This window comes from Rhamphochromis sp. 'chilingali' (assembly GCF_963969265.1).
Source record: "Rhamphochromis sp. 'chilingali' genome assembly, chromosome: 21".
Lineage (NCBI taxonomy): Eukaryota > Metazoa > Chordata > Actinopteri > Cichliformes > Cichlidae > Rhamphochromis > Rhamphochromis sp. 'chilingali'.
This window is the reverse complement of record NC_137949.1, coordinates 26,259,319-26,277,922: the sequence shown is the minus strand read 5'-3', so window position 1 is coordinate 26,277,922 and position 18,604 is coordinate 26,259,319. Positions and strand designations below refer to the sequence as shown.

Here is an 18,604-nt window from a genome sequence, read left to right as displayed (position 1 = left end):
GTATAATTTAGTTCACCTCTTAGATTTTAGTTGCCTAAATGAAACTGTAACTGGAAGCTTTTATCAAAGTTGTTACCCACTTAAGGTTAAGTCCCTTTTGATATGTAGATAGAAATTAAGAGGCGACAAACAGTATGTGGATTACTCCTCCGTTGCAGTTCTTGTCTTCAGGCAGCAAATTATGTTGACTAGTCATCATCAACATTGCTCCGGTGGCTTAATCCACAGAGCTGTTTTTCTGGCCGCTGGTAGTGGAGCATGCACAAGAGACTGCCATATTTCTGGAGTCTTGCATCAGAGGAAATGCACAACTCGCGCTTGTCGAGTTAAGCCTCAACCGATGTGGTACGTAATACCAGTGGGAAAAAATACTTGAAGAAAGGTTTCTAATTATCAACACTTCATCTTCTGTTTGGTCTGTTTGAATCTAATACCTCTGGGCGGAGCAGTTGTTGGTTAGACGTTTTTTTATTTTTTACAGCTTGTGTTTTATTGTTGGAACCATCCTACCAGAATTATTAACCATATATTTATGTAAGGCATTTTTAAGCAAAAAAGGCAATATTAATAAAATTTTTATCCATAAGAATGTGGTGCAGTTGTAACCACTGGAAAAAATAGCAGCACAGTTAACAGCATACACCATTTATCTAACAGTGGCCTGTGGAGCACAGACATGGAACCTCTTGGGGAGAGCTGTTGCGTCATGTGGCAATGGATCCCTTGGGGGCTCATGTGCATCCAGCAAAAGCTGGGATAAATTGCCGTCTCAGTAATTTGAGGCCATTCCTGACCAGTTTTGTGTTGCATTTTCCATAAAACTGAACGGGGGAATCTCCAGTGCAATGGGAGCATCCTTGATTTGCAACAGTATTTCTAAGAAGTATTTGAGGATTCCAAATTTTTGAATCATTACATAGTAATGCCATGATCAGTGGCATTCAAGTCACCCTGGTTTTAATGTTTAGGATGATCGATTTATGTAATAACATAATAGGGAAAGCTTTTTAATAGATGAATCTGCCATTTCAGTAAATTCTTATCCATACATTATGTACTATACAATCATTCTTCAAATATGATGTCCCCAAGCATGACTAGCAAATTAATGAAGAAAAATATAGACAGTCTTTATTTTTTTTAACCAGTATGTGATAATAAACAATTATTTCTGCAGCTGCTAATAAAGCAGTGACATTTTTTCTGATTCTAGAAAGCAGTGACAAAAAACTCTGTTATTAGGAGGACTTCATTAAAAGGTTTAATATAGCTAAGCTGTTTGCCTGGTATCATCATTGAGCAACAAAATTAACAACAAAGACCCATTTCAAGCTATAAAATGAAGGGTTAGATTTAACATTAGACTTCAGGAGAGATGGCACTGTGACCATGAAAGTTTAATGCCTTTATTTGCTCCCTGTGAATAGTATATGTGGCAGGCAGTAGCTCTACCTCACTCAACTCCTGTGGCTCATTACAAGTAAATCAACCCGCAAGCATTATTAGGCCTCTCTGTTGTGAATCCAAGATGGATGCTGGCTGGTTGTGACCTTTTACTGGTTTTGCATTAGGTTGTTTTTCTGGATTAAACTGCTAGCCGAGCCATTCTCATTAAGGAGAAAAAGTAGAGAGTCAGAGTAGGTGGAAGATGTCTGCCTGAAGTAGGTTATAGTCTGCAGCATTACAACAACCATTTGTTGTACTCCCTGTAGTGTGCATTGTCTGATGATTGTGACAAGTTGCAGCAGTCTGGGAAAGTATTTCAGGTAAACAGGGTTTACTTGTGTTTCCATCCACACTATAGAGCTCACTTAATACTTATGTGGCAAGGCTGGAAAAATGTAGACTGTGTTTGATTTACATATCAGTGCTTTTTGGAGTTGTGAAAGTGTGAAAACAGCAGTAAGCCTATGACAAGGTGCTCTGAGGACTTAGATTTGTTTCTTCATGTGGATAGTGTTTACCTTACCAAACAACACCAGAGGCACCAAGATCTGCAGCTTATCCCCATGGGGGACGTGATACGATACAGCAAGGGTACAGTACCTTGTACACACTTCAGGGAGGAGCATGTGTAGGTGCATTTGTGTATGTCAGGACAGATTCTACACAGCCGCACTTACTTACAAATTCAGCAACTATTTCTGTCTTCTGTCTCTCTCCCTCTGTGCGTTGCAGATAAGAAAATGGCTCTAGCAGCCGTATTAACAGTGTTTCCAGAAACCGCCATTGTTTCCTGAGCCATTACTAAACAGGGATTAAAATTAATAGCTTAAGTCATGGTACCATTAGAATTGGTGACAAAACATTCAATCCAGTTTGTCGTAAGAGTGCTACCTTACCATTCTGTGTGTACTGAAATAAGTTGTGCTGGTGTCATTATTTATGTCTTTATTCATGAATGGCTCTTAAGTATGGGACATTTTTGGTTTAAAAGGGAAATATATAGACTCATTGTGAGGTTGGCACTCTGGTTACAAATGGTGATATTAATTATATAAATTATTATAATTATAGAGAGACACGTATGTGAGAATGCTGTTTGTAGATTACAGCTCAGCATTCAATACCATCGTTCCCTCGAAGCTGGACAGGAAACTGCAGGATCTAGGACTGAGCAGCTCCCTCTGCAGCTGGATCCTTAACTTCCTGTCTGACAGACGCCAGGTGGTCAGACTGGGCAGCATCACCTCATCCCCCATCACACTGAACACTGGTGCTCCACAGGGGTGTGTACTGAGCCCTCTCCTGTACTCACTCTACACCTACGACTGCACGGCCACTAACAACTCCAACATCATTGTGAAGTTTGCGGACGACACTACAGTGGTGGGTCTTATCACCAATGGTGATGAGAGGGCTTACAGGGAGGAGGTCAGCGCCCTGACCCACTGGTGTCAAGACAACCATCTCACCCTCAACGTCGCAAAGACAAAGGAGTTGATAGTGGACTTCCGGAGGTGCAGAGAAGTACACACCCCCATCACCATCAATGGCGCTGCTGTGGAGAGAGTGAGCAGCTTCCGGTTCCTTGGCGTACATCTGGCTGAGGATCTTACGTGGTCAGTACACACAAACAAAACAGTGAAGAAGGCGCAGCAGCGCCTCTTCTTTCTCAGGAGACTGAAAAGATTCGGCATGAGCCCCCGCATCCTCAGGACCTTCTATCACTGTGCCATTGAGAGCATCCTCACTGGATGCATCACCACCTGGTATGGCAACAGCACCGCCTGCAACTGCAAAGCTCTCCAGCGAGTAGTGCGGTGCTCTGAACGGATAATTGGAGGTGAGCTTCCCTCCCTCCAAGACATCTACAGGAAGCGCTGCCTGAGGAAAGCAGGGAGGATCATCAAGGACTCCAGTCACCCCAGCCATAAACTGTTCAGACTGCTTCCATCAGGAAGGAGGTTCTGCAGCATCCGGTCCCGTACCAGCAGACTGAGAGACAGCTTTTTCCACCAGGCCATCAGACTGCTGAACACGTCATAGACACCTCAGCTTCACTACTGGAACTTCAACACTATGCACTCCACACTGTATATAAATGCCACTTGTTTTGCACATATTCAACTCTGTATATTTTATATATTTTATTATTATTATTATTATTATTATTTTTTTTTTTTTTACTATTTAATTTGTAAAATGTGTATACACACACACACACACACACACACACACACACGTAGGAAAATATTTAGTATACACATCCAGAAATGCATACACTATTATATATTGTACATATATTTATTAGTTTCAGGTTGGCCATTCTTGTATTTTGCTCGTTTGTGTTGTTGTGTTTGCACATCTCTGTTGCTTGTGGGGCTCGCACACAAGAATTTCACTCGCATGTGCTGTACCAGTGTGCCTGCACATGTGATGTGACAATAAAAGTGATTTGATTTGATTTGATTTGATTATGGTAGGGCATCGTTAAGGGGCTATAAGGCATTCAAACATAACAAAGGGCTCGAAAACAAGAGAAGAATCAAGGTTGTGTCTACACGTGAAAGACAACAAAGAACCCATTTCAAATTATATCTTAAAGCACTTTGTTCACAGCAGTCTGTTGCATAATGTGTTCCAAATTTCTTCAGTTGAATCTAGATTAAGATCACCAGAACACCAATTTGATAGTAATTTAATTGTATTTTTGCACTCACAAAGTGCTTCAAAGGCCTATTAGCTGAAATATTGCCATATCTCAGTATGGTGTGCACGGGGTCCTTAACTGGGTGCATAAAAGAAGTGCCAGGCCTAAAAAACTATCTGCCCTGATCAGACAAGGACCTGAGAAATGCATCTGGCCCTGCAGCTGATCCTCGTACTGTTCGTTGAATTCAGAAATTTATTTTAAAAAGCCATTATTAAAAAAGGAAAACAGCGAGGAAAGGCCGAGTTATGCAAAATTACTCAAGAACTGGACGGAAAATCAGTCAATCCAAATTATTGTCTGAATGTTTGGAGGAGTTGGCATTTCAGCCAGTGGTTTTTGCCACTCTGCACACGTTTCAGTAAATTCCTGCACCCATTTCCCTAGCAAAATATAAAGAAATGATGCGTGGCTCAAGACTTTTGCACAGTACTGTGTGATAGGTAAGAAAAGCTACAGTTAAATGCCAGTTTGTTTGTTTATTAAATTCATTTTAGAATTTAAAAATGGCTTGTAGGTCACTGCAGGTGTTATGGGAAAAAAGAGACGTCAGCATCATAATGTTACTGTGCATTGCATAGTAATGGGATTTGTGTTAAATCTGATTATATTTTAGGCTCCCAGTTATTTCTACTACATTGTTTCTTTTTCAAACATTTCTTTTGTAAAATCACAAGAATAAATGTAATAAAAAATGAAGAAATTTAAAGATGTGGACTAAGTGATGTGTTGAATCTTGAAAAGTAAGCAGGGTTGCTGTTGCTGAACAGAGCACCGAAAGATATGCATAACTAAATAATCGACTTTAGAAAATAGGCTGTAGTTTACTTTTAATGGAGCTTCCTTTAGTAGCAGCATTTTTATATTTTGTTATTGTGTATGTGCAGCTGGAGTAATATCAGCAGGTCTCACCAAACACAGCTGCATAAAGAGAGATATGCTCACACCTTGAAAGGTTTATTTTGACATTTCATGCTTGCCAGTGGCAGGTTATTAAGTTCTTACAGCGCAGCAGACTCGAGTTCAAGCCCCAGCAACGCAGAGCTGTCAGGGTCCTGGGTCTCCTGACCCAGCGTTTTAGTTCTTTGTGATTTTTGTATTATTGTACTTGGTGTGAGTTTCTAGTTTCGATCCCTTGCCCTTCATGTTTCTCTATGTCCCCTCTGTTCTGTGTAAGTCTGTGTCTGCATGTTTGATTTCCCCTCTGTGTCTCTCGGTTCTTAGAGTCCTCTGCCTTATGGTTTGTCTCTGTGTTTCTTAGTTGCTGTCTCCACTGTGTCAAGTTCGCGTCTCTGTGTGATCCTTCCTGTTTTACTTTGAAGGTCCGTGTCTTATGTGAATGTGTCCTGCTTTGCTTGTCTCGTCAGTTCTAATTTCCCCCAGCTGTGCTCTCCTTCTGTGTCTCATTCTCCTCGTTACTTCCCAGTGTATTTAGTCCCTGTGTTTCTCTGAGTCAGTGTTGCGTCGTACCCTCAACAAGCTGTGTGTGTGTTGCCAGTGTTTTGTTTCCAGTTCAGTGTTTTGTGCTTCAGTGTTTTAGTCCACCAGCGTTTTTGTTTGTCTTTTGGTGAGTTTAGTAGTAAGAGGTTTTCCAGCATTAAAGCTGCGCTTTAAGTTGAACTTCTGTGTCTGAGTCCTGCATTTTGGATCCACCACTCCTGCTTGCCCGCCTGCCACACAGCCAACCATGACAGAACGACACAACCATCAAATGGATCCTGCGGACTCACGGTCTCAGTATCTCGCGCAGTTGTGGAATTACTGCCGGGAGGTAATCCACGCTGAGGACACCCCCAAGAGACTCCTTCAGGTGGTCTTTTTCGACAACTTTTTGTCTTCCACCCTCTGCACAGCTGGTGTTTTGGACATTAACGGATTAAAACAATTAATAACAGCTCTGAGAGCCAGGATTTGCTTCGAACTGTTTGGCATGGGCGGTCCAGGCAAGGTAGAGTCAGCTACCCTCCTGGAAGCCCTCGCTGCCTGGTATTCTCAGCATCAGCATCTGTTCCCATCAAGCTCTATCACTAAATCATTCCATCCTCCCTTAAGAGAGGGACTGCATCCTCGTTGCCTTCACCCCAGTACACCAGTGTCACCTGTGTCTCCAGCAGCTCAGCTCCCAGTGTCGCCGGCTCAGCAGCCGCTCTCAGCCCAGTCAGCTCCCCCGCAGCCGCTCTCAGCCCAGTCAGCTCCCCCGCAGCCGCTCTCAGCCCAGTCAGCTCCCCCGCAGCCGCTCTCAGCCCAGTCAGCTCCCCCGCAGCCGCTCTCAGCCCAGTCAGCTCCCCCGCAGCCGCTCTCAGCCCAGTCAGCTCCCCCGCAGCTCCCGCAGCCGCCCGTAGCGCAGGCCCCAGTAGCTCCAGTGCCGCCCGTAGCGCAGGCCCCAGTAGCTCCAGTGCCGCCCGTAGCGCAGGCCCCAGTAGCTCCAGTGCCGCCCGTAGCGCAGGCCCCAGTAGCTCCAGTGCCGCCCGTAGCGCAGGCCCCAGTAGCTCCAGTGCCGCCCGTAGCGCAGGCCCCAGTAGCTCCAGTGCCGCCCGTAGCGCAGGCCCCAGTAGCTCCAGTGCCGCCCGTAGCGCAGGCCCCAGTAGCTCCAGTGCCGCCCGTAGCGCAGGCCCCAGTAGCTCCAGTGCCGCCCGTAGCGCAGGCCCCAGTAGCTCCAGTGCCGCCCGTAGCGCAGGCCCCAGTAGCTCCAGTGCCGCCCGTAGCGCAGGCCCCAGTAGCTCTGGCTCCAGCATTACCGGTTCCACTCGTTCACTCCATGCAGGGAGAAAGCCTAAGTCCTACTCAAGGTGCTTTTCATGGTTCAGCCGCCATTGGCACTGTTTGCCGCTCCAGGGCTTCCCCAGAGGCTAGGTCCCAGTCCTCAGCTGATGCTGGACCCCTGGAGTTTAAGCAGCCACCTGGGAAGTGCCCCGTGTCAGTGCTGTCTGAGCAGGGCCAGTGCTCAGCACAGCACCCATTTCCTTCATGTCTGCCAGTGGACTCCATGCCTGCTGGCTTTGTGATGGCTTCTGCTGGAGGGTCCAAGGGGCCCGTCCAGCCTTCGTCTCGTGTCTCCGCTGGAGGGTCCAAGGGACCGCTCCGGCCTTTGTCTCCTGTTTCAGCTGGGGGGCCCGAGGAGCCCGTCCAGCAGCCCTCCTCGTCAGCTAGTGGTTCCGGAGAACCACACCAGCCTCATGCCTCGTCGGCTGGAGGGTCCGAGGGGCCCGTTCAGCCTCCTGTCTCCGCTGGAGGGTCCGAGGGGCCCGTTCAGCCTCACGCCGCGTCAGCTGGAGGGCCCGAGGAGCCTGTCCAGCCGCCACCTGCGGCCGCCTCGTCGTCGCCTGGTCCAGCTTCATCCGAGTCTTCGTCGTCGCCTGGTCCGGCTTCAGCCTGTGCTTCGCCTGGTCCGGCTCCATCAGAGCCTTCGGCCTCGTCTGGTCCGGCTCCATCAGAGCCTTCAGCCTCGCCAGGCCCAGCCTCATCAGAGCCTTCAGCCTCGCCAGGCCCAGCCTCCGTGTCTTCATCCACGCCTGGTCCAGCTTCTGCCTGTGCTTCGCCTGGTCTGGTCCTGCCCCGCCTGGTCCTGCCCCGCCTGGTCCTGCCCCGCCTGGTCCTGTGCCCACCGGGCCTCAGCCAGTACGCTTGACACTGGGGCGCCGCCGCTGCCTTCCGCGCGGCCGGCCCCCTGAACTGCTCCGTCGTCTCCTTCGTCGCCGCTGCTGCCTTCCGCGCGGTCGGCCCCCTGCACTGCTCCGTCGTCTCCTTCGTCGCCGCCGTTGGCTTCCGCACGGCTGGCCCCCTGACCTGTTTGGACTCCTGTGCTGTCGGCCCCCTGGCCAGCCCCCTGCATTGTTCTTTTTTCTGGGCTCGTGTTTTGTTTTGGGGCTTTCTTGTGCTTTGGTGTTTTTGTTTCGTGCCCTCCTTCCTGGGCCCCCGCCGCCCGCCCTGGTCGGGTTGTTTTCTGTTTTGGGCGGCTTTTGGGTTTTTTCGTTTTCTTGTGTTGGGCTGTTGGGAGCCAGCCCTTGGGGGGAGGGTACTGTCAGGGTCCTGGGTCTCCTGACCCAGCGTTTTAGTTCTTTGTGATTTTTGTATTATTGTACTTGGTGTGAGTTTCTAGTTTCGATCCCTTGCCCTTCATGTTTCTCTATGTCCCCTCTGTTCTGTGTAAGTCTGTGTCTGCATGTTTGATTTCCCCTCTGTGTCTCTCGGTTCTTAGAGTCCTCTGCCTTATGGTTTGTCTCTGTGTTTCTTAGTTGCTGTCTCCACTGTGTCAAGTTCGCGTCTCTGTGTGATCCTTCCTGTTTTACTTTGAAGGTCCGTGTCTTATGTGAATGTGTCCTGCTTTGCTTGTCTCGTCAGTTCTAATTTCCCCCAGCTGTGCTCTCCTTCTGTGTCTCATTCTCCTCGTTACTTCCCAGTGTATTTAGTCCCTGTGTTTCTCTGAGTCAGTGTTGCGTCGTACCCTCAACAAGCTGTGTGTGTGTTGCCAGTGTTTTGTTTCCAGTTCAGTGTTTTGTGCTTCAGTGTTTTAGTCCACCAGCGTTTTTGTTTGTCTTTTGGTGAGTTTAGTAGTAAGAGGTTTTCCAGCATTAAAGCTGCGCTTTAAGTTGAACTTCTGTGTCTGAGTCCTGCATTTTGGATCCACCACTCCTGCTTGCCCGCCTGCCACACAGCCAACCATGACAAGAGCGATGATGAGCGATGGAAGTAGAAACACACACGCATTCATCATAACCCTGATTTATTGGGGAATAACCTTTTGCGTTCAGCTAGTCAATAACTTAGCGTCTCTTTGTATTGACTGCATTTAATTGTTGACAACAAGAGCGAGAAGGAAGCAAAGGACGAACATGCAGCTAAAATGATGTAATTCAGTGTTGCAGTTTTCTTTAACTAGTGTTGGTTTTAGTATTATTTTTAGAAATTCACATGATGCATATATGTTTTTTGGCTTGTGAAATGATAGCATACATCACAAAGAGCTTTGTGCGCTGATTGTGTAATGAAAGTTAAACTGGAGGTGCAATAAATCACACTTCTCAATATTTTTCAAGTTTCCTTGCTATCGAACTTATCTCATTGATCCGTCAGCTCTGCTCTCTCTCTCGTACCAAACAAGCTCATTTTCTGAACACGCATAAAATCTCTGTTTCTCTCTGGAGTTAACGCAACTAAATGTGCTGCTAAATCTGTGGGACTTCAAAGCTGTTTTTCTCTGCTCTTTTGCCAGGGTCATCACAGATAGCCAACTGCTATCTGCCTCCCCAGGCAAGACTTAAAGCTTTGACTGTCGGTTTGCGGTTATAGTTCAAACTTGGCTTCAGCATTCAGACGACCAGGAGCAGCAGAAGCAGCACCAACTACACACACATGAGAGCCGGAGCACAGAGAAAAATATGAAAAAGATATATATTGGCAAAACTGCTCTCAAAACCCAGAGAAACGGTTGCAAACATCAAAAAAGGAGGTAAGACGAGTCAGTCAGCAGAGTTATTCAGAATTTAAACATCGACCGCATCATTGATGAATCCATTTCATTCATTTTAACTGGTGGAAATGGATTCTCATTGGGAGGTTATAACCATTAAAAAGCCATTAAAAACATAGCGTTGTATCTATTCATTGCCATCGCTCATCATCACATTCCTTCATGTGTTGGCTGACATTTAAATCTAGTTTAATGGCGCTCTGCTTTGGACCAAAAACGGACACCAGCAAAAGGTTTGGGGCTCCTTGCCATGTATTTTTTTAACAACATTACTTGAAGCTGGTGTAAAGAGTGTGTTGCAAAATCACTTAGGAGGGCAAACCTGCATCGGGATATTGAACAGATAAAATAAACTATCCAGCGATCGTCTCTGTTTCTCTCTTTGTAAACAAGCAAGAAGTGCTGTGTTTAGCTGCTGGAGGTGCAGGCGAACTGTTTGACCGTTCCTCTAGTGTTTATAAGCTAAAAGCATTCTGGCTCTGATTCCATACTTGAAGGGTAGCATCACATTTTGTATAATACACTTGTTCACGTCCCTACACAGAGTAAGCCTGCAGACACAGTGTCCGAGGATTAAAACTGCGAGGGGGGGGGGGGACTAGAGCAGTTTTACGTCTCTATTCACTTTCGTCTACCACAGCATCAACAAAAGTGAGTGCTGACATGGTATTCAAACCACACTGTCCCAGGTGAAAGTCGTGTATTTTGCCAAATGTGTCTACAGAAATTAAAGAGAAGTGTGATTGGCCTTTCCATCATGGGCTCAATATCATGAAGACAAAGTACCCAGGAGGTCTTAGACCAGTTCCTTTAAAATGTGCTGAAAGATTTTAAACTGGCTTTAAACATGTTACTAACTCCAGCTCAAAATGCAATTCTCAGACCTTTGCTGACCTCGGTTTAGCATATGATCAAGACTGGAAAAGAAAAAAAACTTTCACAGTACTTAGCATGAGGTCCCATGCATATAAGATTACCTCTTATGACTTTATAAAGGCTTAATTAATGCAGATTCTCAACTGAGGACACAGACGTGAAGGCTAGCCTATTGCACCACCCCTTTACATGGCATAGCCTCTAAGTTACTATGGACACTCCAACTTTAGTGTCAGATTAGCTTGAGGCTTAGAACTGAGGTGAACTTGGAAGATGCTGTCATTGCGCCTGCTGGATGGTTAGGCAGAGCCATCAAACTTCTCCATGAGCCAAGTATCCATCAGTTTGGCACAATGCTAAATCCCCCAGAGCGCACATGGCTCCTGCTCCCAATCTTTATAGCCTTCCACTACCATATCCATTCCCACAGTCAGTCCTGTTGGTGTGTTTTCATTGTTAATGCGCAAAACTGCATCAAACACACAACCAAAGTATTTCTTCCTGCCTGGTGTTGTTGACAGGGATGGTGTTGAAACAGTGCTCTTTTGGCCTCTCATTCTCTCTCATGCCATCTTTCTTTTAAAGCATTCTCGTACACAAAGTTGTTTCATTCTGTATTTTCGCCCCTTCTTCTATGAATCACCAGTGGTCCACGTCCAGGGGCAAAAATCTTTTTCTATTCTTTCACACATTTGATGGTGAAGGGGGTGGAGGGTGTAATAAAAATTCACCATTACACCGATGGGAGCTCCTTTCCCAGTTCTACTCCTTTTTTGTGAATGGGAAATGATTAGTAGTCCTCCTCCATCCATCTACTCCTCCCCATCGGCCTCCCTGCTATCCCCTGCCTGGGACCTCTCTGACCCCAAACTGAATTACACTCCAGCTACACTTCACCCTTTTCCCTCCCTCTCACACTAACACATAATGCCTTTTCAGCTTGTCTCTGTTTTCTCTAGCATTCTGTGCTTGGCTTGTTGAATCTGACAAACTGACAGAAATAAAAGTGCACCACTATTGTGCGACTTTATCTTCTTCTTTCCTTTTCTCTAAACGCTCTCTGCTATCTGTTCAGCTCATTTCACGACCACAAGGATGACCTACGTAAGCGCCTGTCGTACACTACCCACAAACTAGAGATGGTGGAAACTGAGTTTGACTCCACTCGGCAGTACCTCGAGACAGAGCTGCGCCGGGCCCAGGAGGAACTGGAGAAATTTACAGAGAAGCTGCGCAGGTGTGTGTGCTCGCGTGCATGGCTTTATGAGATGGCTGCCTTTTTATTTATGCATTTTGTGGCACAACTTTCATTTCCTGGTTTTAGCTTAAGAAGGGCAATTTTTGGGACGTAGGAAGCAAGTTTTATTGAGAAAATGAATACGGTTTAGATAAATCATATTGAGTCTACATATTTACAGTTTTCACTTTTATACATTTCTGTTGCTTTTTAATTCTTTGACAGTCAATTATCTGGGTCTTTTCCAGTATTTTAAAAGACTTCTCGCAGGTGGTTTGAACACCACCCCGTCATCCTCTTCTGCTTTTTACTTAGGTGGTGGTGGCAACAGGCTAAGCAGGGTATTCAGAACATCTCACAGAAGTCTGAATGAAATGGCCAAATAGCTTTGAACTGATAGGAAAGCAAGGGTAACTCAAATAACCACTAGTAACAACCAAGAATGTTAAAGACTGAAGCAGATTGGCTACAGCAGCATAAGACCACACTACTCAAGGCGCCATTCCTATCAGGCAACAACAGGAAACTGAGACTGCAATTCACCCTGCTCACCAAAACTGGACAACAGAAGACTGGAAAAGTGTTGCGTAGTCTGATGAGTCTTGAGTACTGCAACATTCAAAGAGTGGGTTTAGAATTTGGCATTAACAGCATAAACACATCGATCCATCCTACTTTGTGTCAACAGTTCATGCTGATGGTGGGGTAATGGTGTCTGGAATATTTTCCTGGCACACTTTGGGCCCCCGCAGTATTCTCATAACCATTATTTAAACACCACAGCTTTATTACCACCACTTTATGACCACAGTGTATCCATCTTCTGATGACTGCTTCCAGCAGGATAATATACAATTTCACAAAGCTCAGATTATCTCAAATTGGTTTCTTGAACATGACAGTGAGTTCATTGCATCTAAATGACTTGCACAGTCACCTAGATGCAATGAACAGTCCGATAGAGTACCTTTGGGATGCTGTGGAATGGGAGTTCTTCAGCAGGTATGGGAGAACCTGGAAAACCTCCAAACAAATACCCTAACAACACAAATAGGGACTTTACTCCAGGATTATCCAGTCCCTTACCATTTTGCTAAGACTGAACTCAGCCACCATAAAGAGGGAAAGCATCTTGACTTGCTTTATGATTGCATTCTTTTGGTTGTTACCAAGTGCTCATGACCATAGGTGAAGGTAAGCTCTCTCTTAACTACAGCAATCCAGTACAATGCCCACAGTGCTGTTGATGTTGCAGCAATCTGCCAGTACATCCTTACTTGGAACAGCTCCAGTGGATGCCAGAGGCACATAAATGAAGCCAGAAGAACTACATCATCAAAAATCAAGGATGCAACTCTGAGTTTCCCAAAATAGACACCGTCCTATTCACAGTGTTGGGAAGGTTACTTTTAAAATATATTCCACTACAGATTACAGAATACATGCCCCAAAATGTATTTTGTAACATATTCCGTTACGTTACTCAATAAGAGTAACGTATTCTGAATACTTTGGATTACTTAATATATTATCATGCTTTTTACAACTGCATAAATGTACTATTGCTGTGTGATTTATTACTATTACTGAAGGTTACTCGCCATACCAATACCTACTAAATTTTTAAATCTTAATATAAAATGAGTAATAGTAGGGTGGACATTATGTAAGGCTGCACTTTTTGCAGTGATTTCATATAGAAAACTATTCCACGCGTATATAAAACAGGTTCGCGGCTCCGAACTGTAGTAAAGGGACCTCTGGCTAATACGTCGGGTTTGTGTCGGGCTCATACCCGAAAACTAGCTTTACGTCGTTGTCTGGGTCAACTTTGCTAGCGTGAGACAGAGAGAGGCGTTGAAAGGCTGCTCCAATGGAACTTATTGTTTCAGAGGAAAACACGAACACAGTGTACAGTCGAGTCTTAATATAAACATATTTTGTATTTTAAATACGTAACGCTGGTACATCTATTCCGTTACTCCCCAGCACTGCCTATCCATCATTATAGTAATTAAGTCCATATTGGATGAGTCCAAACTTTTATGACATGACTTCATGACATAGACACAGACTTTATTTAATGCCACACTGGGGAAATCCACTTGTTACAGCAGCACAAGGGACAGGAAGAAAAATGTGAAGTAGAGCTATATTAGAAAACAATAAAAATAGAAAAAATACATTAGAAAATTTGTGTACAAACGCCAGTATTGATTCAGAATGAGCCTGTTCTAAAGCATCTGATATAAGGCTATTGTATTTAATGGAAAGTAAACTAAAAACTAAAACTTGATATTTTAATTAAATAACTAATTAAAAATTTCAATAAGACTTTTGAAAAAACTAACGATTTTGTGAACTGGGAAAATTAACTCAAATTAAATAAAAAATGCAGAGGAAAGAAAAACCTTAGTTTTAGTGTTTGTTAGTTTAATAAACATTTTATTGCAGTGTACCTGATGAAGTGTTGATGGACATGTTTACTGAAGATTCTTCAGTTCAGTAAACATGAACCTATAAAAGTGAGTAAAATGCAGCTGAAATATAAAAAAATCAAAGGTTTACTTATTCAAATAGTGAATATTAATCATTAAAGTAAAGTGAATGTGTCATGATCTGAGGAGTTGGCATATCATATGTGTGTCGGGATTCAAGGAATGTGGAAACCCAAGTGCAGATATGCATAGGCAAATACAAGTTAAGTAAAGACGAGCCATTTATTTAGGAAACAGGAAGAGAATTAAGTAAACAGAACGATAATATACACATGAATTGACTGAATTCAATGGAATTGACACATGAGGAAGGGGGCACAGCGTGTGTCAGACACTTAGCTCAAGAAATACAAGACAAGGAACCAACTACATACTGGGAACAGAGATAGTACTAAGACAGACTGGACACGAAAGAAAACTAATTAAACCAAAAAAAACAAGTGCTAAAAAGGCAAATAACTAAACTAGGAAGCACTGGGGAGAAATCATGTCCACATGGAGAGATCAAAATAGACCAGAAAACATAGTCCCAGGGACAGGCCTGTCCACTGGGGACCAACAGATGCAACAGTTCATGGGGGCCAGCTCCCCCACAACGCAAGCTCCAGGGCAGATGTCAACGTAGTCAAGTCATTTCTGGGAACCAGTCGCAGAGCCAGAGCTCTGGCAGCCAGCCATTGGGGAGCCCGTAGGCGACACTGACGACCCCTCCAGTGACTTAGGTGGTACTTTGATTAACTTAAATGTCTTGATAAACTGTGCCTAGGTGGCCTGAAGTCCTTCAACACTCCTGATACAATGCATGCCAGTCATATTTCGCAAGTTGCACAATTTTACTTCATAACAAAGCTCAGTTTGTTCATGCACCTTTAATATGAGTAACAGTGCTCAGTGTTCCCTTATTATGGCAGGTTTTACTACAGTTATTTATTCACTATGGTGTGAGCCACTCTCTGTCAGCTCTACTCACTCATTCCCATTTATGCTCCCTCTTTAGCTTGTCAAATCTCTTCCAGACCTTTGTTTTATGATCTGTCTTTGCCTCTGATCTCTACTGCCCACAGTCTCCAAATCTGTCTGCTTAATGGAGCCATAAATGCTAGTTTATCAACACTCTCTTTGGCCTGAGAGCTAATGGGAAAATGTAATACAGAGCTGAGAGGTGACAGGATAAAATAAGAGGAATAAGTTAACAAATATAAAATCAGGGGCATGTTACATTAAGCATTAAGCTAATGCAATGGTCTACTTAAGAGCAAAACCGATAATAAATACTAATATTATCAGTAAGGGAAAATAACAAAATGATAAAAACTACAGAAAATGAAGAAACAGAATTTAAAAGGGAGGAAAAAACTTGTGTGGTATTTAACTATAAAGTCATAGTCATGCTTCCTTATTCTTTTCATATAATATTTATGGATGTAAAAGTTTTTTGTGCCCACTTTTTATGTGTTAGATTCCCCTGGTGTTGCACTTAAACATATCATCAGCCCTTTTTGTGGCATTTTAGTTCAGCAGATTTATAACCACAGTGATCCTTAAGTCTAAGTAAGAACTTAAGATATCCTGCAAATCCCATCTGAGACTTTCTGTCAGCGCTGATGTTGTAAATGCTTTATTCCTCTAAATTTATGTGCTGATCACCGCTGCTTGTTTTGGTTTACGAACAGTAAAACACCCTTTACTCGTCATATTGTGCAGTTTGCATTTTTAAGTGCGTTAACTTCTCCGTTCGTTTTTTTTTTTTTGCAGGATCCAGAGTAGCTATGCAGCTCTTCAGAGGATCAACCAGGATTTGGAGGACAAGATGCACAGGGCGGTAAGAATCCCCTGCTGAAGTTTTTGCAAGTCTTTTTTAATTTTTTTTAAAACCTTGCGTAACTGTATCTTTCATTGACACTGAAGCATCCAGTTACATAAGGTTACATATAGTACAAGCGCCACTAAAATCTTATTTTGTTTTGTAAATCATGGTGGAAGGTATTCTTTATTGTGTTGGAAAACATCACAGTGTTCTTGATGTTTTCCATATGGACATTAAAACTATGTCATTTCACAGTCTGTACAGTTATGAAAAGTTATTTGGTAAGCCGAACACGTCAAATTAATTTTACATCATGGGCTACATACAGGGAGTGCAGAATTATTAGGCAAATGAGTATTTTGTCCACATCATCCTCTTCATGCATGTTGTCTTACTCCAAGCTGTATAGGCTCGAAAGCCTACTACCAATTAAGCATATTAGGTGATGTGTATCTCTGTAATGAGAAGGGGTGTGGTCTAATGACATCAACACCCTATATCAGGTGTGCATAATTATTAGGCAACGTCCTTTCCTTTGGCAAAATGGGTCAAAAGAAGGACTTGACAGGCTCAGAAAAGTCAAAAATAGTGAGATATCTTGCAGAGGGATGCAGCAGTCTCAAAATTGCAAAGCTTCTGAAGCGTGATCATCGAACAATCGAGCGTTTCATTCAAAATAGTCAACAGGGTCGCAAGAAGCGTGTGGAAAAACCAAGGCGCAAAATAACTGCCCATGAACTGAGAAAAGTCAAGCGTGCAGCTGCCAAGATGCCACTTGCCACCAGTTTGGCCATATTTCAGAGCTGCAACATCACTGGAGTGCCCAAAAGCACAAGGTGTGCAATACTCAGAGACATGGCCAAGGTAAGAAAGGCTGAAAGACGACCACCACTGAACAAGACACACAAGCTGAAACGTCAAGACTGGGCCAAGAAATATCTCAAGACTGATTTTTCTAAGGTTTTATGGACTGATGAAATGAGAGTGAGTCTTGATGGGCCAGATGGATGGGCCCGTGGCTGGATTGGTAAAGGGCAGAGAGCTCCAGTCCGACTCAGACGCCAGCAAGGTGGAGGTGGAGTACTGGTTTGGGCTGGTATCATCAAAGATGAGCTTGTGGGGCCTTTTCGGGTTGAGGATGGAGTCAAGCTCAACTCCCAGTCCTACTGCCAGTTTCTGGAAGACACCTTCTTCAAGCAGTGGTACAGGAAGAAGTCTGCATCCTTCAAGAAAAACATGATTTTCATGCAGGACAATGCTCCATCACACGCGTCCAAGTACTCCACAGCGTGGCTGGCAAGAAAGGGTATAAAAGAAGAAAAACTAATGACATGGCCACCTTGTTCACCTGATCTGAACCCCATTGAGAACCTGTGGTCCATCATCAAATGTGAGATTTACAAGGAGGGAAAACAGTACACCTCTCTGAACAGTGTCTGGGAGGCTGTGGTTGCTGTGGTTTAATTTTAAAAGGGGCAGTTTATCCTTCAAGCTCGGGTCCTCTACCAGAGACCTGGGAGCTTGAGGGTCCTGCGCAGTATCTTAGCTGTTCCCAGGACTGCGCTCTTCTGGACAGAGATCTCCGATGTTGTTCCCGGGATCTGGAGCCACTCGCCTAGCTTGGGAGTCACCGCACCTAGTGCTCCGATTACCACGGGGACCACCGTTACCTTCACCCTCCACATCCTCTCGAGCTCTTCTCTGAGCCCTTGGTATTTCTCCAGCTTCTCGTGTTCCTTCTTCCTGATATTGCTGTCATTCGGAACCGCTACATCGATCACTACGGCCGTCTTCTTCTGTTTGTCTACCACCACTATGTCCGGTTGGTTAGCCACCACCATTTTGTCCGTCTGTACCTGGAAGTCCCACAGGATCTTAGCTCGGTCATTCTCTACCACCCTTGGGGGCGTCTCCCATTTTGACCTCGGGACTTCCAGGTTATACTCGGCACAGATGTTCCTGTACACTATGCTGGCCACTTGGTTATGGCGTTCCATGTATGCCTTGCCTGCTAGCATGTGCTGGATTGTCTCTGGGGCATCTTTACACAGCCTGCACCTGGGGTCTTGCCTGGTGTGATAGACCCCAGCCTCTATGGATCTTGTACTCAGAGCTTGTTCTTGTGCTGCCATGATTAGTGCCTCTCTGCTGTCTTTCAGTCCAGCTTTGTCCAGCCACTGGTAGGATTTCTGGATATCAGCCACCTCCTCTATCTGCTGGTGGTACATACCGTGCAGGGGCCTGTCCTTCCATGATGGTTCCTCGTCTCCCTCCTCTTTCTTGGGTTTCTGCTGCCTGAGGTATTCACTGAGCACTCGGTCAGTTGGGGCCATCTTCCCAATGTATTCTTGGATGTTCGTTGTCTCATCCTGGACTGTGGTGCTGACACTCACCAGTCCCCGGCCCCCTTCCTTCCGCTTAGCGTACAGCCTCAGGGTGCTGGACTTGGGGTGAAACCCTCCATGCATGGTAAGGAGCTTTCTTGTCTTTATGTCAGTGGCTTCTATCTCCTCGTTTGGCCAACTTATTATACCAGCTGGGTACCTGATCACGGTAATCAATC

The 18,604-nt window shown here is 44.7% G+C and overlaps 1 protein-coding gene across 1 annotated transcript in view; it reads left to right on the top strand.

Annotated features, from left to right (window-relative positions):
- Positions 1-18,604, top strand: part of begain (brain-enriched guanylate kinase-associated) — a 62,147-nt gene that overhangs the window by 17,212 nt on the left and 26,331 nt on the right. Inside the window, 2 exon segments of the mRNA XM_080870885.1 lie at positions 11,575-11,736; positions 15,990-16,056. Coding sequence (XP_080727011.1) covers positions 11,575-11,736; positions 15,990-16,056 — 229 coding nt within the window.